Below are 26,000 nucleotides of genomic sequence, written 5' to 3' on the forward strand. Positions count from 1 at the left end.
GTATTGCATAGAGCAGTCGCCGCATTCAATGCAGTATATGACATTGGAGCTTGTGCATGTGAATGCGTGGTTAACGGGGTGGGTGTAATTGCTCGCAGTGCTTTTGATGGAGTTAGCGTGTTGAACGTGCTTGCATGTTTTGCAGCGCGGGAGGTTGCAGGGTCGTGTTCCCGTGTACGGGGTGCTTGTTTTGCTGATTTTGGCATTGACCAAGGAGTCTGCCAGGTTTTTTGCGCGTCGGTATGTCACCTGTATGGGATTTGTGAATATATTGCTAAGTCGGTCACTGCTTTGGAGGAGGGGCTCGTGCTTCTGTAGAATGGCTTTGATGTTTGGAAGTGCGTTGGAATATCTTGTGATGAAGCTTATTTGGCACGCGTCAGGATTTTTTCGGTTTTCCAGAACCTCGTGTCGATCGAGTGTGAGTGCCTTGCGACGGAATTCGGTTAGGAGGGAGTCTGGATAGTCCCTTTGGGCAAGTGTACTGCAGAGTTCGTCAAGCTTCTCAGCGTAATCTGTGTCGTTTGAACAAACTCTGCGTAGTCTTACACTCTGCCCATTAGGAATTCCAACCTTACAGTGACGCGGGTGGTGACTCTTGAAGTGAAGGTATTGTTGTTTGTCAGTTGGATTTTTGTACAGGGTTGTGATGAGGTTGCCGTTGTCTAGTGATATTGTGGTGTCGAGGAAGTTAATTAAGTGAGTTGACTGTTGTGATGTGAACTTTATGTTGCTATGCGCGGTGTTGAGTAGATCTATGAACTTTTGAAATTCATGTTCCCCGTGTTCCCATATTATCAGTATATCATCGATGTATCGAAGGTACACCGTGGGTTTCAATGAGAGGGCGCTGAGAACTTTGTTTTCTAAGAACCCCATGAAGATATTTGCGATGTGGGTGCAACAGGTGTGCCCATACTTGTACCGTGTACTTGTAGGTAGTGTTCGCCATTGAACTCGAAGTACTCGAAGTTCCTGGTCACAATTTTGACAACATTAAACTATATATTCTAGAAACCGGGTTTAGATCCACACGTGACAGACGTGATAGGGAGTCTTATCTCATATACAAGTTCAACGCTCTTCACCCGTCCGGTATCAACAAATCACAAGGCACCCTAGAAACACTTCACAAATAAAATATGCTTTTCCCTTCTACCTCCATTATCATCTGTTATGTTCTGCATGGCCACTGCTTTCTACTTTCTTTATTACATGCCTCAGCTTTGCATTACAAATATTTAAAAAAAACCTTTGCTGGTTCCGGAATTTTCCCCACGTAACCACTAACCTCCTTATCTTTCGCTATGCTTGCCAATTCTTCCCTGTTGTCCCGTTTCGTCCACGTGTTCGTGAACCTTCCATTCTTCTGTAACCGGTCTGTAGCCTAGATCACTACGTTCACATAATCCCCTCCACACTCTAACAAAGCAGCCATTCACTCCGGCCGTAAAAGCCAGTACGGAAGCTTTCTTCCCTCCGGGCAGTTGACCCACAATTCGCATGAACCTTTAAACACGTCACACCTAACCCTTTAAATACCATGCCAATGATGAGGACGGTGCCCAGAAGAAGAACAGTCTCTGTTCGAAATATCGGCGGCTTCTGTCCTGAGGCAACTCCCTTCCTTCCAAAATTTACTTAAGACATATACTACAAGGCGAGTGAAAATGAATAGATATAACGCCCCATGGTGGGACACCCACCTGGATGACCTACGAAAAGAAGCCAGAAGAGCAAGGAGAAACTTACAAAATCACAGAAGTTCATCTCAAGAACCAACATTGAGAACAATCTACTCCAAAGCTGCAGCCAGATACAAAAAGGAGATTATCGCAGCAAAAGAAAATTATTGGAATACAATACGCAAACAAATATCCCGTTCAAATCCCTTTGGTCCACCATACAATCTCATAAAGCCCAAGAAGAAAGGAGAAACAATCATACCGCCAATTCAAAAAGAAAACGGATCTAAAACCACCTCAAGAGAGGAATCAATTTGGGAAACCATAAAAAAGATATTTCCACACCGAAACAAAACACAGAAGAATCAGATCCCATAAGCAAAGAACAATTAACGAACTCAGACATACCCTTAACAGACTATGAAATACAAAAGGCATTTTCCACAATAAAAGCGGACACTGCAACGGGATTAGATAAAATAAACTACCGCATAGCACGAACTCTAATCGAAAACCAAACACCACTTATTAATCTACTATACAATGCAAGTTTACAACAAGGAATATTTCCTACGAAATGGAAAAAAGGACGAATAACATTAATACAAAAAGATGGAAAAGACCCACACGACCCCAATTCATATCGACCAATTTGTATCCTTTTTATCCTAAGTCGCGTTTTTGAAAAAATCATTTTTAATCGACTATATCATCATTGTCACAAGCATCAACTCTTCAGTCACAACCAATGGGGCTTCCGACACGGCACATCTACGACGCTAGCCTTAAACCAGATCACAAAAAAAATCAGACAAGCTAAACTCAATAAATTAAGCTCCCTCATGGTCTCACTGTACGTTGAGGGAGCCTTCAATTCACTAACACACCCAACCATATTAAACGCCTTATTAAACATCAAATGCCCCAAAAATATTTTCCACCTAATCAAAGACTACCTAAAAAACAGACTGGCAATTATACCCTCACAAGCTGAAAAAATAACCCTAAACATGCCAGGGGGATGCCCCCAGGGATCCCCCCTAAGTCCACTTCTGTGGAACATAGCGATCAACCCGATCCTCACTCTACCAACACATACAACCACGGAACTTACAGCATATGCAGATGACGTAATTTTATTAATAGAGGGAACATCTAGAGTCGCACTGGAAAAGCAAGGACAAACGGCATTAGACGGTATAATACAATGGGCAGCAAACCATGACCTCAACTTCAACGCTAATAAATGTAACATGCGCACAATACCATACGGGGACAAATTTAAGTCACACGGCCCCATACTCAAAATAGGTAATAAAACAATTAAGAACGTGAAGGAACAAAAAATCCTAGGCTTAATGTGCGATAACAAGCTCAGCTTCCTTCCACAATTAGAAAACATAAAAGCTCTCCACCTCATCATCCACATCCTCCCAACAAGTTCTAAAACAACTATACCTCTCAGTCATAGAAAAATAATTTTATACGCTACACCAGCTTGGTGGAAAAAAAACAGACAATGTAGCCATGAAACGAAAGCTTACTTCATTACAACGTATACCTTTGATGAAAATCTGCAAAGCTTACCACACCACAGCTAATGTAGATTTACCAGCCTTATGTAATATCTTACCAATACATCTTAAAGCCACTCAGGAAAAAATAATGTTTGAATTATTCGAGGATCACCTCCCAGTTGAATATGGAACCACACATATCAGCCCAGAAGAAATAGAAACACCAGTAGACTATTGGGTGCAACACCCTGCAGAACAAATATCCTTCAAATACACAGAAACAAAGACAATAGACTACACAAACTACACAATATTTACAGACGGCTCAAAATGTGGACCATCGGTGGGAGCTGCGTTCATCGCCCTTTGGAACAAAGAGCTAATAGCCAGTAAAAAATACCAACTACCTCATTATGCAACGATTTTCGATGCGGAATTAGGCCCTCTAACAGAAGCAGTACAATATATTAAGACTTTACCCACGACAACTCCAATAGCCATATACACAGATAGCTTGTCAGTCTTAAAGGCAATAACAAACATACATCACAAAAGCCCTCGGATAACTTATTTAAGACAAATCATCCTAAATATAAACCTACAATACGACATAACCTACCATTTCGTACACTCCCACACGGACCTAGAAGGAAATGACCTGGCACACATGGAAGCAAATAAAGCTAGGTTAGAAGGAATCTCTAAGAATTGCCCCCAATCGAAGAAATATATAAAAAATCATACAACACAACACCTAAAAATCCTATGGCAACAGGAATGGCAAAGCGTCCAGACTAGAAAATCCACCACTATATTATTCCTACCCTCAGTAATAACACTACCAAAAACCTTCCCTGCTAACCATACCTTAAGCCAAATAATCACAGGACATGGGAAATTTCCAACTTATTTTGAAAGATTTGATATTAACTCTAAAAAACAATGTAAATGCGGAAAAGAAAACACTGATAATCTTCACTACCCTCTAACATGACTGCCCCCTAACAAGTAAATACCAAGGGGATGAAACTCGCGAGTTCCTTTGCGGACTAAAGTGAGGCGCTGCGAGCCTTTCGCGTCATCAAACGTCATGAAACGTCAAAATTTTTACGTCGAAGCGCGAGTTTTCTACCGAGAGCATCCCATTGGCTCCTGCGGCCGCTCCCCTGTTATGCGAGCGCTCATTGGTCGGTTTGAAATTATAACCTTTTCGTGGCGCGGGAAAGCCGGCACCGCCGTATCTGGGGTGCCGGCCGGAGGAGCTCGCCGTGAAGTTTCGAAATGTGGTGCAGCAGGGAGCAGGGACGCACGCAAAGCATCTTTGCCGGTACCGCTTTGGATGGTTTTTAGTGCCCGTCGATACCGACTCTGCAAAACTTGAATCCTCTTGGATACTTCTGCAAGTGAATTCAGTGATAGATAAGTGGAGGGCAGGTCTGCTTCGCTTGCTTGGCGCGACAACGATTCAAGAAGGATCAATACTGTGTTTTTCCACTCGATGGCAGGTAAGTCAGTTCCTATTTCATTCTGCCACTTAGCGTAGCATAGCATAGCACCGCACCTGTGGCATATACGCAACATTTCGGCCGGTAGAATTTTTAGTTTTCACATTTTCTGATCCCTGTACTGGTCTTCCTTACTCAGGTATCAACTAGGTACTGCTCAACTCATATCTGCTTCAGAAAAGTATCTGCATGGACGCAATAGAATGGATATGCCACTCTGAGTGGTTGGAACATCATCTTTTGGCTTAGCAGCTGCACACCCTTTGTGACGGGTCAGCCTTGACATGTGACACTACAGAAGCAGCAAAGGGATATGGACATGTTTTCTGTCATGCTGGATTTGTGAATGTGTGTGCCTGTGCAGTGAATTTACTGATCTACTGTGAAATCTTCTACGTGAGACATATCAGCTAACAGTGAATGCGAAGTTACTTCGGCATATTACTCGAACTTCAGAAACAATGTTCATGTGAAGTTTGTGTCTGGCGCAGATACAGAAGACTGCATATGTGTGATTTGGAAATACCAATCCCGAAAAATAAAGCACCTTGTTCAACAGAAAGAGCCAACGCTTCCGCGTTTTATTTATTTCACTGGATGCGAACGAAAATCCAGAACCGCCAAAGCGGGGAGAGAACTGAGGGGAAAGGGAAAAAGAACGCTCGGCAGCGTCGCTTTACGTCACCCGTCACCCAGGGAGACAAAATAAAACAAAGCGAAAATCTACTCTACCGAGGCCCAACGATTGGCCCGTCGTCAGAGGTCACGTGAGTTTTTCCCAACAATAGAAATATACTACAGGTTCATTCCCCTGTAAATACCAACACCAATTCCTAGATCTACTGAGACAACAATACAATATATCAAAAATACATCTACTGACATCAAATGAGGCTGCCCTCCCCATATTACAAGACCTAGCGACATATGTATGTAATCAACTTTTAGCAGACTACTAAAACCCAGGGAAAGGTGGAGCGATAGCCACAAGAAGCCAAAAACTCTCTTGGTGAGGATTCACCTCCTCAGTGGTTATAGTCCTCGACCTTCCCAACGAACATCAATTAAAACATTCATAAGCAATAAAACAAGAACACAAACACAATCCGGCATAAGCTAGACAATCAAGCCAACTCTCTATCAAATGTTGCCAAGCTCCCAACTCTTTAGAAAGTTTTTACAGGACAAAACAACCACAAGACCAACACGGACAACCGGAGGAAATACTCCTGAATCACACTCCTAGATACAGCAGCACAACACTCTCAAGGACAAATCAAGACCTCCAGGGGGAAAGGACTTGGAAGACGAGACACAACTCCAAGAAGAACTCCCGGAAGACAGGAAGAAACAAGAATAAAACAAACATTCCTATGTATAACCTACCTATATTATGTACGCATTCTCGTTTTTTTTTTTAAATAAATGCCGCTATTGCCAAGTCCCTCTCTTTTGCTGTGGTTTAGCTGGACTAGTAACTTCGTCTACTATCTCCTATTATCTTTCAATTTCCCCCACTCTTAATGTGTTCCTTTCCAACTACGGGATCCCCGCGATACCTTCGGGTGGTACGGGGACCCCCCTAGTTCACCTCCTTCCTGCCCCACTCCCTATCACCCACAAAACCTTTCCCTTTCTAATGCTGGCGTAGGCGTCGATGTAGTCGGTGGCAGTCGTTCGAAGGTGAGTCGTAGCCTTGCGATGCACTCTGTGATCCTTTCTTCATACTGCAGAACAGAGTCGTATTCACTTCTGAACGCTTCAAGAGCGATGCTGTCATCCACTTCCCGATCCAAAACGTAAAGCTGCTTGCTGCATGTCGTGAGCTTCTCCAGTAGGGCTGTGATATTCTCTGCTGTGGCACTCTGGTCCTGAAGCGCAGCGGTAGCTTCGTTAATAATCTTCGTTGCTTACGTTCTTCTCGCTGTCCGCTTGGCCTGAAGCTTCTCTGGAACGTTGCTGTTAGGCATGGGGAAGGGTTCGAACGTCGTTGCAGCTGCCGTCTTGGTCCCGGGTTTCGGCACCAAATGTTGAACGGTAAACTTTGAACCGGCAATGGAGCAACTGCCAGACCTAGGCCAGCCCAACAGGAGGAGAAAAGCTAACAGCGCTGAACTCCCAGAAAGCTTTTACTAAACTCATACGTCCGTCCGTACATGAGCAAAGCTAGGTACAAGTGAAGAAGAAAAACCCAAGTTGTCCCACGCGCATCACCATGTCGATTACCACCTCGTCGTCTTCATGTACATTTTCAACACAGCATCCTCTTTGTCCTGCGCCGTTTTCCACGTCCGTACTCCACCTCACCATTGAGATTTGATGTGTTGGTGGCAAGAGGCAGCACCTGCCTTGCTTCGTCATATCTTTCTGTGAAGTAACCGAAACATTTAGCTCACATCAGATATAATTTTCATCAGCTGGTGACCATTAGTAGTGGCACAAAAGCAGAGAAGACTGAGTGTCGTGCATCGAGGGACAAAAAGCAGCATCGAATGGAGCGCGAAGCATGAGAGAAAGAGCATGTCGATCGATGCACTTTGACCGCAGCAACAAAATTTAGTGCCGAGCTGGATTAGCAACGCGGCATTGGCTGACAGTAGCTTCCAGGCTGGTTTCGCCGGAGTCATCATATGCGGTTGGAGCTCCACCTATGCGCAACGTGATCCCTCCCCTTAGCTATCACCACAGAGACTCCTTGCACTCAGATTGCAGACACCGCCTTACTGGCATGAGTGTCCTTAGCTGCCAGTGCTACTTTCATTCTGAATCCCGTCACACACACCACTCACTTAGGGCCTCTTGGCACGCCCTTTGATTTCCTGACACACTAAACATTGCTACAACCTACGATTTAAATTTGGCTAACGCAGTAGCAGTTAAAACCACATACCGTACGCTTCCGTCTCTTCACAATCGACAGACTTCCAGTCTGCTCCTGGTGATTTGTTCTTTCGAACGTATAGTCCAACTTCCTTCTCCTCCTTTTCTGGAGGCCACAAGCAGGAGCCCTCAACGATCCACGATGATGGCACAACGGCCACCTGGTCCTGTTCGCCAGGGAAGTTGATAATGGTGTACCTGGCAGGAGCTGTTAGAAAAGTCATTTCATTGAGGCAATTCGCTGATATGTAGCTGCCCTTGAATGATAAGTGCACTGAAAGGCGTATGGTAGATAGGCGGAGTACATCTCATGGGGAGTGACGCATCTTTTATTTCAAGTGACACCCGTACGGCACTTGGAGGCGGAAGCTTTTCAGGAGGGATGCTTCTCTGCTCAAGTATCCTATTATGAAGCTGCTCAAGTGGCCTTTCAGTCTTTCGCAGGTACTTCTTCAGAGTCTGCATATAATTCTCGAACGGGAATGAGCTCCACCGATCGAGGGGCCCGTGGTTTCGCACGTCAGCAACGAGGTGGGTCAGTCCATGAACGTTGTGGGAAACGGACTCCTCTCCATAGATATCCGCGTGCTTTCTGACGAAGTGGCACAGCAGCTTATCGGCATATTCTGTGTGCTCTTGGGAAAGGCTAAGACCGGAGCTCACCAGTATGGAGATGGCAACATGAAGCTCTAGAAAGTGCTTATACTGGGCCCTAGGAAGAGAAGTCGCAAGGCACAGTGGACCCGTATACAGGAGCAACATTCTGAATTCTGTCGCCTTCCAACGATCTAATTCTGACATAAACCGCGGTTTTCTAGCAAAATCTGAGGGAACAAATGCCGACAGTGAGGCATGCTTTACAGAGATTGTCTCACGGAGCGCTGGACTTAGGCGGTGGCCTCTAGTTCCTCTGAACCACAGGAAGAGCAGTCGCTTTTGCACCCCGAGGCATACCAAGTGCATATAATGTAATGGCACCTGTTTCACAATATCCATCGGGAGCTCCTCGAGTATGGATGTACCGTGGTGCTGTTCTTGCTCTTGGCCACGTAAGCTCTCATCAGACCTCAATGGTGCACCTGTCTCTGCGAAGCAAACTGTATCACTGATGTATTCACCTTCGATAGTGCATTTTGTGCAGCTACAATAACCGGAACGACTCTTGATCGCAAGAATGTATGCTGGGGCATCACAAATCAACCCAGAAATCATTACTTGCACTTTTTTGCCAATTAGATCCAAGCCATCATTTTGAATTTCGGAAAACTCGTCGACAAAAGGCCTCAAGAATGGCCCCAACAGGGAAGGGCGGCAGTCTCTCGTTACAGTTCGTTACTTTGCACAGGATCGGCGAAAATTGGTGTTTACTGCTTTTGGAAAGTGGGAGGCCGTCAAGTGCGCCAACACGTATTCGCTTTCGGTTTTGCCAGAACCATTATTCGTCATGTTGGAGGTTGTGCTTGGCACGGTTTCGGGAGACGCCGCAGTGATGCTGAGCAGCGGACTACACTCTAACCGAGGGCTTTCCGAAAGTTCTTGAATATCGTACTGCGAAACATCCTGCTCATTATCGCCGGCGTCTTGCAGGCGTTCGTGTTCGGGAACATGAATATGCTCTGATGTAGCGGAACAATGCGCTGATGGGACAATGCTTGAAGCACCAAACAAAAGCTTGCAGCTGTTTTCAGTTTTTCTTTGTACCTTCTGGTAAAACGTGCTTTTGGGGGTTTGGGGGTGGAAAATTCGTTTTTCCGAACTTCAGGGCCCTTTTTGGAAAGAAGTTCGCCTCGGACAGGGTTCATACTTGGAGAACCTACTGTTCTCCACGCGGAGCACGTGATAAAATTCACCGCATCTCTCTAAATTTAGCAGTTCTCGAGTTAGAGGATTCCGCGTTCACACTCCTCCCAATACATGGGACCAGCGGCTCCCCCCCCCCCCACCACCACCACCACACACACACACACACAAAAGCCTTCCCGTTGCTGCCACATGGTCATGTTTGCCTTCGTTATGAAGGTCTCAATGTGCTTTTTCCAACAGCGTTTGTCCCGCAGGCGCACGATGTTCCGTACTCCCGATATCGGCTCAAGACAATGACGAGCTGCGAGGCTGGCTAGAGCCACCCTGAAACGCTTCCCACTTTTCGGTGTCGTAAGTCGCTTACCCGATGTCCGATTTAGTCGAAATTTTGTGTGCGCGTGCTCTGTTCCCTGCTCTACAACTTTCCGACTGAGACCAGCCGTCGATTCCCTGTTGAAAAAAAGCCAAATAGGTTGTATGCGATCCTATTTATCCTATACAAATTGATGTAGGATCCTTTATGTCCTATTTTGTATCATGTGGGAAGGTTGTGGGATCCTACATGTCCTATATTCATTCACATATAGGTGAGTCATAGGATCCTACATGTCTCATATTAGGCTATGTAGGAGAGTTGTGGTGTCCTACTTGTCCCATATTCGGCAATATAGGAGAGTTGTACGACACTACATTGCCTATATCCGGCTACGTAGCAGACTTGTAGGATCCTACAAGGCATCAAAAAGGAGCTATGGGAGATTTTACGTGACCTGTTTGGTTTCATGTGTGGAGGACTTGGGGAATTATTTTGAGATATGGAAGTGATATATTAACACAGCAACAAACATTATTTGATTGCATATATTTATATATATATATCCTTCAAAACTGGGGCCTAGAACGAACTAGTCATATTCAATCATGTTTGCAAACGCGCATACATACGGCAGGTTATCAAGTGCGAATTCTGTTAGAACCACTGCAAATAAATATATATTTTTAGGTTAAAAACAACTGAATGGACTGGTTGCATTCATTTATGGAACATGCATAGAGTATGTCCATTACTAGTCGACGAACCATCAAGCATACAATGATGCGTGCATTCCTTTGAGTGCTATTTAAGCACAAACTTCGACAGCAATGCGCAACAGGTCGAGGTGGCGGTTGAACCCCATCGAGTGACATTGCGGTGTCGATGGGGTTCTCGGTCTAATATCTAGGACTAAACCGGTTCTATCAGGACGCGGTTTGTTGTGACGGATTCCCCAATCCTTCGCCTTCACGTACACGCTCACGGCTCGCAGGAATCCTAAGAGTAGTCGAGATACTTGAAAATTCCAGGCCTCCGTCTGCACTTCCGATACATTCGGAGCTCCGTAACATCCGCCCCGCTGGTCATGTCGACACCAGAATTTCCGTCCTAGTAGGACTTGAGTCGCTCTACGATCGGTCAAATGGAACCATGGGTCGGTCTTTAGCGGTTCGGGGGTTGTGGGCAGAGACGCGTTCGTAACTCTGTTTTTCTAAGTTTTGACGCCCTTTTTCGGACGGAAGCCCGCGATGGACAGTTTTCATCTTTCTAGAGTGTACTCGCCTCAAATCGGTGAACGTGGAAAAATTTACTACAGCTGTCAAAGTCTTCTGGTTCTCGAGCTACCGGTTTCCGTGTTTACACTCCTCCCAATACATGGGACTGCCGGCTGTTTTTTCCCTAAAACCGTTTCCATCGCACCTACAGAGTCGTGTTTGACATAGTTTTGAAGCTCTTGACGTGCTCTTTCCAACCGCTTTAATCCCGTAAGCGCGCGACTCTCCGTTCCCCAGATATGGGCTTTGGAGCTGGAGGGTCATGGCACTGGCGCCAGCAAGTCTGGCTGACGCCGCTCGGAGACGCTTCCGTGAGTGCCGTTCCTTTAGTGCCGTAATCTCGCTTACCTAATGTCCAATTTACTGGAAATTTTGGATGCGTGCTCTTCGTTCTTTGCTCTACAACTTTTCAATTCGCACCTTCCGTCTATTTGCTACAGGTTACGTTATTCCCGAAATTTCTTAGGCTGACTCTCCTAGTTCTGCAACCTTCGGCCCTGTTTTTAGGTTTGAACCCTGTGGGAGATCTGAATCACCTATTAACGGATTCGTGCACTCCGAACACCGAACGGCTAGAAACTTGCGGGATCTTTTTATCTCTCTCCATTCTCGAGTGATGACAACATGGCAAAAGCGGCTCGTTATACATGGGGCTGGGGGCATTTTTTTCGATGTCGGTTGTTTGTTGGCGTAGAAATGTGATTGAAGACTTATTTTGACGGGAAAAACGTCCTCTTTCCAATGGCACTGGTCACCCGTACGCGCGACTTTCTGCTTTCTGGCTGTAGCGCGAGAAGAGCATGGTGGAGAGCCGTTACAGCCAGGTGGCGCCGTTGGAGCTTGGAATTCCTCCAGCTCATTTCGAAGGAAAATCTTAGAAGCGTTCGGACGCATGTCCAGAGAGCTCTCGTTCGGGAAGCGTCTTTCGTCGTAGTTTTGGTGGTTTTGGTGCCCCGCAGTGCTGTGACTGTATTTCATGCCTTACTAGTGGTATCTGGACCTGTTTCTGTGTGTGTACCTTGGAAGACCGAAAGCTGTTGGATTTCGTGAATTGAAGGTTAGTTGTGTGCATGTAATGCCATGTTTCGTGCACCTTTTGCGTTGTATTCTTCCTAGCATGTGGGTTCCTATAACTTTATCCGCTCAGTGCGATTATTACCCTATTGTTACCTATTTCCTTATCCTGCATCTGTAATCTTGTGCTCTTACCCTGTTGGTTAACCTGTATCATCACTTAACATCAGGTTGATATCATGTGTGATGCTTCAGCGGCCCTGCTACAGGGTACCTGTGCTCTAAAGATCTTCCTTTTTTGGTTATTAATTCATAATAACTCAGCTTGGGTCATGCATATTTTCCCCGAGTATGGAAGGAATATGTACAGAATGTAAATAATTGCGGATATTATAACTCAACGTGCATTCTTTTCACCCTGTTCAGGTAATGCCTTACTGACACCCTTGCTGTAGCCCCAGTTGTCATAGTTAATTAATCTTACTGCTAACAAACAAAACCATTCTCTTTGGACCTCAAGTAACAGCATATGTGGGAAGTCTGGTTAACCTGTGCACGGGTTTGGCATATTTTATGTGACACATAATGTATTATCCCTTGTTAAATCTAACTTCCTAACTCACTTTATTGTTTCAGATGCCTACAAGAAATATATCTTAGAGCTATCATCTAGCATGATCTGTAAAGGTGTTGAAGACGCTGTACATCAGGCAAGAGTGTGCTTGTTCAACAGTCATGTCAGAGGGATGATGAACGATATCAATAAAAAATAAAAAAATAGAAGCTGCATGATTTGTTATTTCCTAATATACACAGCACAATAGGGTGCACAAATTATACAGGATCACCACGAGAGACTTGGACCTATTTGCATGTAGGACCCAACGTAGGTCCCACAATCAAATAGGATCCTGTTTATATGTAGGATCGCATTTGCATGTAGGTCCCACAACCAAATAGGATCCTGTTTATATCTAGGATCGCATTTGCATGTAGGACCCACAATTAAACAGGATCCTATTTGTATGTAGGTTCCTTCATCATGTAGGACCTGGTGTCATAATACCATATGGAGTCAAGTAGGAATTTCCAATAGGGTTTCCACTGGTTAAGACGTCATTGTCGAAATTCCTGACACCGACCCCCGTTCACCGACTTCTGTCCCTGTCTTCCGGTTCGAAGCCCACGGCGGATCCGACTTCCTTTTAATAGGCACACGCACTCGACATGGGCGGGCAACGCGTAGAAACTTGCCGCATCTTTCTATCCCTCTCGGTTTTCGAGTTAAAACGAGGGATCGGAACCGTTATTTTTTTCGGTCCGGTTCGGGTTCGGGTTCAGGCATATTGGTTCGGTTCGGGTTTAGCTCCGCTGAACCGAAATTATCAGCTTGAACCGGTTCAGGTATATCGGTTCGGTTCGGGTTCGGCTCAGGGAGAACCCCCCACCCCCACCCCCGCACATACACAGAAAAAAAAAAAGTCTGTCAGCGGTCGGGGCATTTACAGGGATTGGAACAGTTACTTTTTTCGGCCTCGGTTTAACCGGTCCACGGGCAGTAATTTTGCTACATGCAAGCAAGCTTACGCTCACCGTACACGATTGTAAGAGAAAGGTGTGAGATAACCGTTTCAGGTGAGCCAAAAAAAAGGTCGGTCAGTAGTACAATTAATTCACCTCTGAACCGATTCCCGAACCGGTAAGCGTATCAATTTTTTTCGGTTCAGTTCCGGTTCGGCTCAGGACAAGCAAAAAAACTGTTCGGGTTCGGTTCGGTTCGGGTTCGTCAGAAAATAACGTTTTTTTCCGATTTTCGGTTCGGGTTCAGTTCCAGTTCCGATCCCTGGTTAAAACACCGTGGCAACGGCGGCTCTCTGATACATGGGCCCGGGACGCGTATTTAGATCTGCTAAAGAGCAGAGCGCAGGGAGGAAAAGGGCGCTGCTGATTGGTGGAGAGTGAGGAGGTAGACGCCGAACGGAGCGGCTCTGTTTCTCTGCCGGGCCTGTGTTGCAGTGCGGTGCGGGCGACCACCGGTCGCCTTGTATGCTTTGCTTGCTTGCTTTGGAAGCCCCATCAACACGAAATTAATTACGCTGGGACCTGTGGAGTGTGTATAGGAGCAGTATGCGGACGCCCATATAGTTTTACGTGCCGAATCGGTAGCGAATGGAATACGCAGTAGTGAGGAAATGACATATGTCGTCGTGTACATCGCAGCGTGCCTTTGTTTACTTTTCTCGCCGTCCGTGAGGATCAGCCATCAAAGAACCTCGATAACTCTCAGAATATCACCAGCATCTGGTATTGATACAGGTGCACAGCAGACTTCATGACCAAAAGCTAATTTCGAGATATCTCGAAATTTCATGGCAAAGCATGCACCTCGTAACGTGAGTTAACGCAAGGGAAACCTGCTGCGATAGTACGCCTGGCTGCGTACTTTTGTCGCCGTCCGTGAAGATCAGCCATCAGAGAACCTCGATAACTCTCAGAATATCACCAGCATCTGGTATTGATACAGGTACACAGCAAACTTCATGACCAAAAGCTAGCTTCGAGATATCACGAAATTTTATGGCAAAGCATGCACCTGTTATAACGTCAGTTAACGCAAGGGAAACCTGCTGCGATAATACGCCGATACGCGATTTGTGGCCTGCGCGAGGGACTGAGTATCTTCTTCCTTGTCCTTGGGGGGTTTGAATATTCTCCGTTCGTAGTCGCACATAGCTAAGAAGGAAAGAGAGAAGTACAGGCATGTCGAGGTGCTTTCCGCCTTCTTTCGCGCGCTGGCAATAGCTTTGCTGACATAAAAAAGTGTTCGCTGTTTTAACTGAAATATTGTTACTTGCCTCAACTGAAGCAGCGTGAAGAACGGAATCGGCGTCTGTTGGGAATGGATTGACCACGAAACGTACCCTCTTTGCAGGTTGGCTGCCTCTTGATCGGGAGACAACATATATATATATATATATATATGTATTTTAAAGATACGCATTGATAACAAAGGGTGTATTTCTCATCAGATTATGTTGTAACCAAGTGCGTGGGTGGCTGGCTGAAGTGGGTGTAAGCTTTACCACCTTCTCTAGGCTGTGCACCAAGCGATGACGGTGACCTGTGTTATGTCTCCAGCGTAATCAATTTCGTGGCTGGCATTACCCCTTGATGCCCTGGTTTCTAGGTATATGCAGTGACAATAACAGATTTGTGAGCAAGGATCAATAGGTCTGCCTCCTGGTGTTTTGCCTATTGATATCAATGATTCAACTACACACTACGAATTGGCAGCAATCTAAATTAGATGCTGCTGCACCCACAATTTATGTTGCAGAGCGACAAGTAGTGAACACGTTGCAGATTGCTTGCTATAGTAAGAAGAAATCACTGCAATGTTGAAGACAGGCACTGGCTTGCTCTGGGGCCGTGTATCGTTAAGTATTCCCTTGTCACAAACCAATGGGCTCCGAGCACCACAGTAATTCTGAACAGACCTTTAATGCGTGCAGGCCCTTACTTCGCTATTACTGGAAAGAAGATGGCATTGGCAGTAAGTAATGGTTTATCCTGTAAATTTGGCTGCAAAGTTGAGCACGAAAATTAAACTACGCCATCATCACCAGCAAATATTCCACCCGATTTCCCAGGCTGGATTACTGGGCTGGTTCCTGGCCTCGGACGAGCCTGGATCTGGCCCAGATTCATAGCGGACCATTCTGGAAATAGGATAGCTGAATTTAACTCCTTTCTACAAAGGGGGTGTGGGAGGCAATGAAATGAAGCACAGACTCAACTTCTGTCATTCCTGCTTTAGTGATTAGGGTTTGTTGCTTCGGTCATGACGTGGTAGGCTAGACAAGTCATCTGTACATAATATGGGATAACTAGGCTTTAACAAGGCCAGCAACAGTTATTTGGAGCGAGTCGAACACAGGTGTGTCTTTGTCACCACCAGTGAAAGAGGAGCCTGTTCCAATATGTGGCGCCCCCATATATCTGTGCATCCGGAACAGCAGTGAACTTGGACAAGTCATGTTACAGTTCTGCAAACAAAGCTATCACAGCATTAAAGTGCCACTACACAGTCACGAAACCGATACTTAGTTTACGTATACTTAGGTATGTCGTCAAATGAGAGAACGCAGGTCAGAGATTCCACACACAAATTATCACCACGTTCAGCAAAATCAGTGAAATTTTCCTCAGTTTTTTTTTTAAGTTGTCGCAATCACGTCATCACAAAAGGCCCAGTTCTCGAAGACGTCATGTAGGAAGGGGCTTCGTATGCATCAAGTCTTCAGTGTCCTAGCAACGACACAAGCGTCCCTTTCACTGTCACTTGACGCCACGCTTGGTGGGTTGGAAAGAGATTTTGAAGACTTTTTTCATCTGGATAGTGCCTTGACGTCTCCATATAATCTCTATTTCCAACCTAAAACTGTAGGTACAGCATTTGACCACAGGCGGGTCAACGTCATCCGTAAACCGAGCGTGACCGTCAGACCTATACTGTACTTGTACGATTCCCTCGTGAACCGCCCAGGGCTGACAAAGGGGCCCGCATCTTGAACAGTTTTTCCGTGTTCCAGAAGCACCTTCACCCACTGATCACACAGATTAGCTTCTCGCAGAATCCTCTGTGACATGTTTATCGAGCTTGACTTTCGACAGTATGTGCACTTGTAAGCTCCCAAAGCTTTACAGGGCTCCCAATGACCACAACAGAAAGCGATGAGCACAGATGACATCGTTGCCAACACAAGCAAGCAGCACCGAATTCCTTAGACTCGAAAGTATGCCTGAAAGCCAGCTTTCTCCAGCAGCAATATTGCCAGGCAAAATCCCTTCAGCTTCCTGGCTCTCACCATGACGTCACACCTCCCAAAATTAAAAAGAAGAAATTACTTTTTCCGACTTCTGCATCAGGTAGAGACAAAATATTTAGTTGAGCATGTTGCAGCATGTTTAAGCTAATGGCCTTGGCCATGTGACTTTGCTGGTGGCACGTTTGCTTGTATGGCGAGTCCTATTTTGTGTAGTCTTTTCTGCCTTTTGGACGGGATCTCGCTCGGGGGACGGCCTGCTGGTATGCGTCTTGATCCTCTTGTTACGCCAGTACGACGCCTGGAAATTGCCGTAGGCTGCACACGAATGCGGCCACCCCTTCTTGTGCTACCTGCCACGACAGCACGTATCTTGAACAACAGCTCTGCTGCACCACCTTGTGTCGTAATACGCTGAAGCTGCTTGCCCGTCGTTTGAAACTTCTCTGACAACATTGGATCTATTGCAGCCAGGTCTATTAGGCGGTCCAGTTCTCTCCTGAAAGTCGCCCGGCCATCATTTTGCACCTGCAAAGATAGGAAGGAAAGCATACATGTCTGGAACCAGTGGCATGTTTACCCCCCTCCCCTTTCCATTCTCGATCTAGTTTATAAGTATAATACACACCTCCGCAATCTGGCTGTGTCCTGAGGTACATGGCTGTATGTCATCAGATAGGGTGTTGTCTCCTGTTCCGGGATCCAATGTGTGACCCTCGAAGAGGCCTGTGCTGTGAAGGTCTGTTTGGCTGTCGGTGTCATCCTCTGTGCCGCGGAACTCCGAGAAGAACGGTGCTGGTGGACATTCCTCTCCCAGGGCCAGTTCTCCAAGTCTGTGGCGGTCTGCAGCAGTTAGCACCGGAGCGTTCGGGAAGCTTCCGCCATACACCTTGTGCACGAGCGCCTGGTGCTTACAGAATGCGCCCTGGATGCCGCTGTAGCAAGTGCATGTACCCAGCTCGGCACACACCTCATATGTCCTCCCACTGCCAGCTTTGCCTGGAACACTGTAAATATTGTGCCCAAGTTGCACAACTGATGCTGCAGCCTCATCTGGAAGCCTTTGGAGCAGCTTGTCGTACAACAAGGTGTGGGATGCAACCCGGTTGTGGGCGTGTTTCAGTATCCGCACCTGAAAATACTTTTCCCACACTACTGCAACAAACTCTGCCAGTGCAACTGCATTGAACGCTTTCGTCCGGCAGAGGACTATATCCTTCAGTATGCGGATCGATGCCTCCGCAAAGTTGTTTGTTTGATGCCCTCGTGTCAAGACTCCTTCCCTGAACAGAGACACCCACTCCTCCTTCCTGCTGAGGAAGGCCACCACTCTGGAGGTGTACCTATCGTGGGAGAGCTGTCTCAGATTGGCAATTGCCACCTCCAGCTTGTCTGTACAATCTGCATAGAGGATCTGTAAAAAAGATTGAATTACACTTATCATTAGTGGCTTCTGAACCTCGAATGTTAAGTTCCAGACAGTTTTTTGCCGAATGCTTCGGCAGTGACCATAATTATTGCTGCGCAGTGCCACCCACGGTCGTAGTTGTTTCACATGAGATTAGCACAATTACATAACTGACACTTTTTCCGACCTGTAGTGCAAGGCCCCTTGCTTGTGGTGGTTCCCAGCACCCAAAGCTAGAGCATGCAAGCTTTAAGCTCACAATGTCACTCGTTTTGCAGGTGTGAGAAATTTGACGGTAACCTATGTGAGCAGGGCGCATCGGCATGGAAGAGTCCATCACCATCGAAGTGTGCCTAGCACACTAATTTCTATGGTGAATTGAAGCATTAGGACGTCATTGTCACCATCTACATCACACCAACAGTTTGGTGCACTGCTCATAAGCTGGATGTGAAAATTAGGCAGTGTCATGCTAAGTTCACGTTTTCAACGGCGATCTCTGGCAGGCTGCTGCTTAATAAGGTGAGCCCTCTTACTATGTTAAATGTTGCTTTCTTGCTGGAAGACAGCACCAGGAGATCAGCATCAGCACCACCTCACGTGCAGCATGGAATGCATACCATGCTATTAATATGCTATCGTATAGTACACCTGGGGGAAGAATAGCAATTTTGCATAGGGGAAGCTGTGTGCTTTGTTCTGTTTCATAGGGATACTGACAATGATAGTTGTACTACTAATATTGAATAATAGGTACGTGCAAACTGTAACTTTTGTTTTCCAGTAGAATGCGAATCAAATAGGTTTTGAATCGAATACGAATTGTCAATACATACTTGTAAGATAATTTTTCTCATTTGGGTCACAATCATGAGACTCTGGAAATGCTTATGTACCATACCTATGTGACAAATAAAAGCAGAATATGAAATGCATAACTAGAGGTGTGTAACGAGTGTTCAAATTGGCACGTGTGCCATCTGTACTTGGATTTTTGCAGGCACACCCGCACTACCCGCAGTTACCCACAACTATTCTGAGGAGGTAATGGCAGCTCCATAATGGACATATTTCGTGAAATGCAATGTCAAGGCATTACCAACAGTGGGCTCATGACTAGACCTCAGATCTTTAGGTATATACCCATTTTTTCCATTGACAGTATATTGGCGCCTTTTCGATACTAGAGCACGATTTACGTGACAAGGAATGCCATAGTGATGATCTTCTTGTGCCTATAAAGGCACATTTCGACATTAGCGTCTATTTTGGCGTCTATGTCTTGAATATCGATGTTCTGTTGTAAAATGCCCAAACTGCACATATTGCTCACAGGAGGTCCTGTGAACGACAGAGCTGTGTAAAAACTGCAACATGTCTCATGTCTTACAGAAAAGTCTGAGAGTTTCATTTCTGAGATTTGAAACTGTGGCTTCAGTAACTGCTGTACCAGCTGGAACTGAGTCAGCCATGCCAAACTAGAGTCAGCTTTTGTTTGGACATTGCAACATTTAAGTTCACGCTGGTACTCTCTCTGATGTTACCATTGCGAACTTAAATGCTGGTCAATGAATGCGGAGTGCTCCTTTTTGTTACTTGCAAGCTCGCGCTTGACAAGTGCTGGAGCTTACGCCGGCACGTCTGAAAACTGTGCTTGTAACGTGCTGTTCCTACAGCAACGCGTGATCAACGTGTCTCTTTATGGTCTAGCTGTTCAGTGAACGTTTCCTACCTGAGCCGTACAGTCTCAGTTTGCACGTTGCCTTTAGGTGAATAATGTTCAAGTCGAATGAAGTTGAATACAATTCAGAAAGTCTGCACTGGAAAAGTGTCACACGTGGTGCAACTCTTTATTCGTCGTCTTTCTCTTTGCCATCTCGCGAGCCTATACAGAGCGCTCGTCGTCGTTAACACCATTACATCTCCCCTTTCTCAAGTCAGTCTAAAAGAACCCAGTCAACATTACACAAAAGATATTTTGTCCCAAAGCTCAAAACCCAAACTCTTCCTTGACTCTTCTTGAAATGTCCTTGCATGATACGGAGCCACAGATTACTCTTCTAGGGGGTATCTCCGAGGGCTTCGACGTTGTCTGGTGCTTCGACGAACTGGTGCTGACTCCGTGGCTGGACCCGACCGTGGTTCGTTCTCGGGAGTGGAAGCAGGTTGCTGCTGCTGACATTGCGATGATCTAAGATGCTCCCGAGTAGGACGAAGCTCAGCACCGTCGCTCGTCCTTATGATGTAGGACCTTGGTGCCCCGGCGGACCCCACAACTGTTGCTGGTGCCCAAGTCTTGACTTTGCTGTTGTAGGCTGTCACTGGACTATCCGGCAGCAGTTGAGGCAGCTGTCTAGTTCCTCTGTTGTAGTAGACCTGCTGACGTTGGCGGAGATGCTGAAGCCGTGATACCACATCCTTTGGCTGTACCAGGCTTGGTTGCAGACATGCTGAATGTACCGGAAGAAGTGTCCGGGTGCTCCTTCCCATCAAGCGTTGTACTGGTGATTTTAACACCTTGTCCCGCGGAGTATTTCTCCACTCGAGCAGAGCAGTCTTGAATTCAGTGCTCTCATAGGCGTACTTGCTTAGTAGTTTCTTCGCTTCCCTCACTGCTCGTTCAGCCATGCCGTTAGACCTCGGGTAATGAGGGCTAGAAGTGATGTGCGTGACTCCGAGGAACCTCATGCCTTCTCGGAACTCATGGCTGCCGAAAGGTGGGCCATTATCGCTCAGAAACCTTACTGGAATTCCATGCGTGGTGAACACGTCTGTGCATATGGCTACCACCTCTTTCGCTGTAGATCGCTTTAGTGGTTTGACTTCGTTGTAGAAAGAGTAGTAGTCCACAAGGATCAAGAACTCTCTTCCACCCTGGCTGAAAAGGTCAGCGCCGATAACTTGCCATGGCAACTTAGGGAGTTCATGGCTTATCATAGGAAGTCTCTCGTTTCGTGGTCGATGCTTCTCACATAGAGCGCAGTTTCTTGCTAGTTGTTCAATCTCAGACGTGATCCCGGGCCAGAACATGACGTCCCGCGCTCTCTCCTTCATCTTTTCTTCTCCACAGTGTGAAGCATGCAACAGCTTTAGTGTGATTTGCCGCATTCCCTTTGGGATGATTAGTCTGTTGGAACGAAACAGCAGACCATCCTGCGCGTGAATTTCTTCCTTGTATGTCCAGTACTGACGCACCTCGTTGTCAACTTCGTTTTTATTGTTAGGCCATGCTGTTTCGACGTATTTTCGGATCTTCTGCAGCTGGCTATCACGTTGTGTCGCTCGCGATATTTCCGCTATTTTTTCGTCGGAAACATCGAGGTATTGAAGTACGTTTACATAGAAGTGCTCCTCTTCTCTCAGGCATTCCTGCTTCGGAAAGCGTGATAAAGCATCTGCAATGAACATTTCCTTTCCAGGTTTGTATACAACGTTAATCGGGTATTTTTGAAGTGCGAGCCTCATTCTTTGTAGACGAAGTGGACATCCGTGGAGAGGCTTCTTGAAAATGGCTTCCAACGGCTTGTGGTCGGACTCGACCTTTACGCTGGGTTGTCCGAAGATGTACTCGTGGAACTTCTCGCAGCCGTGTACAATGGCGACCATCTCCTTTTCAATTTGTGCATATATTTGTTGAGTCTCCGTAAGGGAACGGGAGGAATACGCAACGGGATGCCCTTCTTGTGTTAAGACAGCTCCAACTCCATCCTGGCTAGCGTCGACTGATAGCGTCACAGGCTTGTGTCCTTGAAAGTACGCTAAAACCGGTGCCTTCGTCAACGCTTCGCGTAGCTCTTTGAAGCTGTCTTTGTGTCTGGTTGACCATTCCCAAATTGTATCTGTTTTGAGCAGGTCACGTAGCGGTGCCGACACTTGTGATGCATTGGGGATGAATCTTGACACGAAGTTGATCATGCCCAGGAAGGTACGAAGTTCCTTGACATTTGTTGGCTCAGTAACGGCGAGAATATCCTCGACTCGCCTTGGATCCACAGCAAGTCCTTCTGACGTGATCATTTGTCCCAAGTACCGTACTTGCTGTTGAAGGAAACAACATTTCCTGATGTTTAGTTTGAGGTTTACATCCCTGCATCGCTCCAGCAGCCTCATGAGGCGTTGATCATGCTCAGCCTTGGTCCCTCCCCAGACAAGGATGTCGTCCATTACGACATCGACACCGTCGAGATCCTGTAGGACCCTGTGCATAGCTCGCTGGAAGACTTCAGGAGCTGTTGAAATCCCAAACGGCATCCTTAGGAAACGGTATCGCCCAAACGGTGTGCTCATAGTACAGATGTATGAGGAGTCCTTGTCGAGCTGAATTTGCCAAAAGCCAGACGATGCGTCAAGTGTCGAAAAGTACTTTGCCTTTCCCAGACGCGGCGCGATATCTTCGAGTGTCGCCATGGGGTAGTGTTCCCGAAGGAGCGCCTTGTTGAGATCTGCGGGATCAAGACAGATCCTGACCTTATCTTTCTTGACCACGACCACCATGTTGCTCGCCCACTCGGTAGGTTCCGTCACTTTGGCGATTACTCCGTCGGCTTCCATGTGGTCGAGTTCGCGCTTGACTTTGTCTTTCAGTGCAACGGCAATCCGCCTTGCTGGTTTTACAACTCCTTTTGCATGGGGTGTTAACTTCATGTGGTACTGTACCCCTTTTAGCTTTCCAAGGCCTTAAAAGACGTCCCGATAAGGTTGTGCTGGTCCGTACAAGTGATGTTCGTCGCTTGTTTTTGTAGCAACTGCCGAATGCACAGTGCGCTGGATCAGACCTAGTTCTTCCGACGCTTTCCCACTCAGGGTAAGCGGTACCTCTTGTGGTACGACGAAGAACAGCACCTTTGTGCTTTGGCCGTTACATGATGCTTGCAGAGGAATCCTGCCTGCGGCCTTTTGCTTGAAGCCAAAGAAGGTGTTCAACGTAACGTTGCATTTTGTAGTCTTCTTGTTAGTGACTTTTCTCAACTGTCCGGCTGAGATTACGGAACAATTGGCACCAGTGTCTACTCTGCAGTTTAGTTTCACGTTCTCGATCGTATCCTCAGCAGACCAGAGATCGCTCGATGCGACGTTATTTACGGACAGCATTTGCAAGAAGTAAGTGTCTTCTTCACGTTCCACTTCAAGGACTTGTTTTGCCTTCGGCTTCCTTCTATATTTCTTTCGTTGTCGTTTGCTTCTGCACACACTGGCGAAGTGGTTAAGTTTACCGCAACTCTTGCATTCTTTACCTTGCGCCGGACATGCATCTTTATCGTGCGTATATCCACACTTCGAACAAGTTCTCGTTCGCTTCGTGACCGCGTGAACGTCCTTCACTTCATCTTTTTCCTTCTGGATATCCTCAAACTGCTGCTTGCTGAGCTCTCTCATCCGACATGTTTCTATAACCTTCTCACATGACGGATTTTCCGAGATCAGCCTTTGCTGAAGTTTCTTGTCGCGAACTCCAAGGATTATGCGGCTACGCAGCATGCGTTTTTCCAAGGTCCCGAACTCGCAGCTAGCAGCGAGTATCCGAAGCTCTGTCAGCCACTCGTCAAATCGCTCCCCTTCTTTCTGGTTTCGCGATCCGAACAGAAATTCGTGGTACGTTAAATTGAGCGTCGGTTTGCAGTGCTCTTCCAGTTTCTGGATAAGCTTGTCGACATCATCACGGTCCGCTTCGGTTTCAAACTGTAGCGTATTGCATATCTTCCTTCCTTCTTCACCCAGTGTAACCAAGAAGGTCGCGGCCTGAACTTCCTTTGGCTGCGCCTTTAGATTTGTCGCTGTAGAGAAGAGTCTAAACTCGCCTTTCCACAACTTCCAAGCTTTCCAAAGATCGCCGGTAACATCGAGTGGCTTGGGTGGAGGCAGGATACTTGTCATCGTTGCTGCTACCAACGTTGAAGTCATCGGCGTAGTAGTCGTTTCCATTGCGAACTTCTGCCAGCTAGGGCTAATCCTTTCGCTTCGAACGCTGGCCACGTTATCGACGTAACACCGCTGCCACCATGTCACACGTGGTGCAACTCTTTATTCGTCGTCTTTCTCTTTGCCATCTCGCGAGCCTATACAGAGCGCTCGTCGTCGTTAACACCATTACAAAAAGCAAATAACTAGAACTTTTCTGCAGCCGTCCGGCCAAATGCTGACTAAACTCTGTTGAGCCAAAAATCGAGCTTTAATGCCTAAATCGGTGTGCTTGCATCTCAAAAATTGTCAATGAGCTAACAAATTAATACATGTAGAGGTATTCCTGTTTATATTAAGCCTGAGAAAGGACCGGTATTAACGATGTGCAGGTAATGCAGAGAATATTCAGTTACACAGAAAACAAACATGTACCTGACATGTATCTGACACCTGACACAGAACAAACACTCTCCACAAAAGATAGTTTTCCCTTTTTTTTCTGAACCAATGCATGCCAGTTGTAAAGTGGGCTTTCTGCAGTACACACATGGGTTAGGTGGAGCCTACTTTCCAGGTAGAACAGCTGGCGGATCATTTGAATAATTTTCGAAGTTCGAATCGAACATATCATTATTTCAACGAATATTCAAATATTCGTATGTGTCTACAGTGGTATATACGGAGACGATCATAATGCAATTTTCTTTCTCATCAACCACTTCATTGAACTTTGCTGAAAGTGTGGTTTTCCAGAGAAGAAGGCAGTGCGTAGAGTACTTTTGCTATAGTGCCACACTGCTGTTAATTTCCTGTCTAGCTCTATTGCACAAGCATATCCAGTCTCGTTCAGTCTTGACAGAACGAAGCACTGCAGACTGGCAGCAGCAAGGAAAACTGCCAACATACCACATCCTGGATGAGGCACCGAGCATAATCCCACATGCCTTCCAGGGCCCGCCCACTTTGACTGATTGGTTGATTGATTGATTGACTTTGTTTACCGCAGTGATGCACAATGGTACTTCCCAGGTAAGGTACTGATGCCATGTTTACAACAAAGGGAATCACGTCTCACAAACCTGCTTGAAAGACGACATCAGCTTCTGCCTGTCTTCCCGTGGCACCCCGTTCTTTGTGGATGTGAGCCACCTCCACTCCGCTTGCAAGACGTGGAAGTGACAGAGAAGCTGTGTTGCTTGGGGCCATACCATGCGTAAAGCATCCTTCTCTGCTGACGAATTGTCAGTCATGAAGGCGTTCGGTGCCTAGCGGAAAGGCATGTTATGTCTTTTACTTCATGTTCACTTTTTGTTATCTGACTGAGGACTTATACCTAAGATCTTATCTGACAAATCAAAGTGAAGGACCATTGGCAATGAAATATGGAAAATTGAAAGATTGAGAGAAGCACCATATTCCAAGCACATCCATCAACAGTGACACCAAGTGCATTTGTAACTGCAACTACTCAGAATTCAGCAACAGGCACAGAAAACTTGATGAAACTGAGACGTAAAATTTGATAGGAGTGTCTGCTCTCCCCATCAGTTAGAGAGAAGCAAAGTGAAGGGGATGGATGTTACTGTCCGTGAAACTGATGTCTAAGAACCTTAGTTAGATTCATGTTTTATCCTGTGTGTGACAGTGCATTACCTCTTGACCACCAAAGCAGTGTGGGTATGCCCCCTTGAGTAGGCCGAATGCAATGTGGTAGCCTTCTGTGGTCTGGGAGTTGTGCAGGAGGACAGCAATGGGTATGGCCCCAGCATTGGTTGCAGCCAGTAGCAACGTGGCAGTAGTGTGCATCCCATCGCACGATGAGGTAGAGTCGATGAAGATGATCTCTCTTGATGTCATCAGTTGCTGTGTTC

At 46.3% G+C, this 26,000-nt stretch overlaps 1 protein-coding gene across 1 annotated transcript; it reads right to left on the minus strand.

Moving 5' to 3' along the window:
* Positions 1 to 14,602: 14,602 nt before the first annotated feature.
* LOC135389406 (uncharacterized) lies at positions 14,603 to 25,539 on the minus strand. The gene is made up of 4 exons (XM_064619461.1): positions 25,209 to 25,539; positions 17,449 to 18,234; positions 17,174 to 17,348; positions 14,603 to 14,727 (listed from the first exon to the last, which is right to left on the minus strand). Exons 1-4 carry the CDS (start codon positions 25,377 to 25,379, stop codon positions 14,603 to 14,605), a joined length of 1,257 nt encoding a protein of 418 aa, XP_064475531.1. The 5' UTR covers positions 25,380 to 25,539.
* Between the last annotated feature and the right edge of the window lie 461 nt (positions 25,540 to 26,000).

This window comes from Ornithodoros turicata, chromosome 1 (genome assembly GCF_037126465.1).
Source record: "Ornithodoros turicata isolate Travis chromosome 1, ASM3712646v1, whole genome shotgun sequence".
Classification (NCBI taxonomy): domain Eukaryota; kingdom Metazoa; phylum Arthropoda; class Arachnida; order Ixodida; family Argasidae; genus Ornithodoros; species Ornithodoros turicata.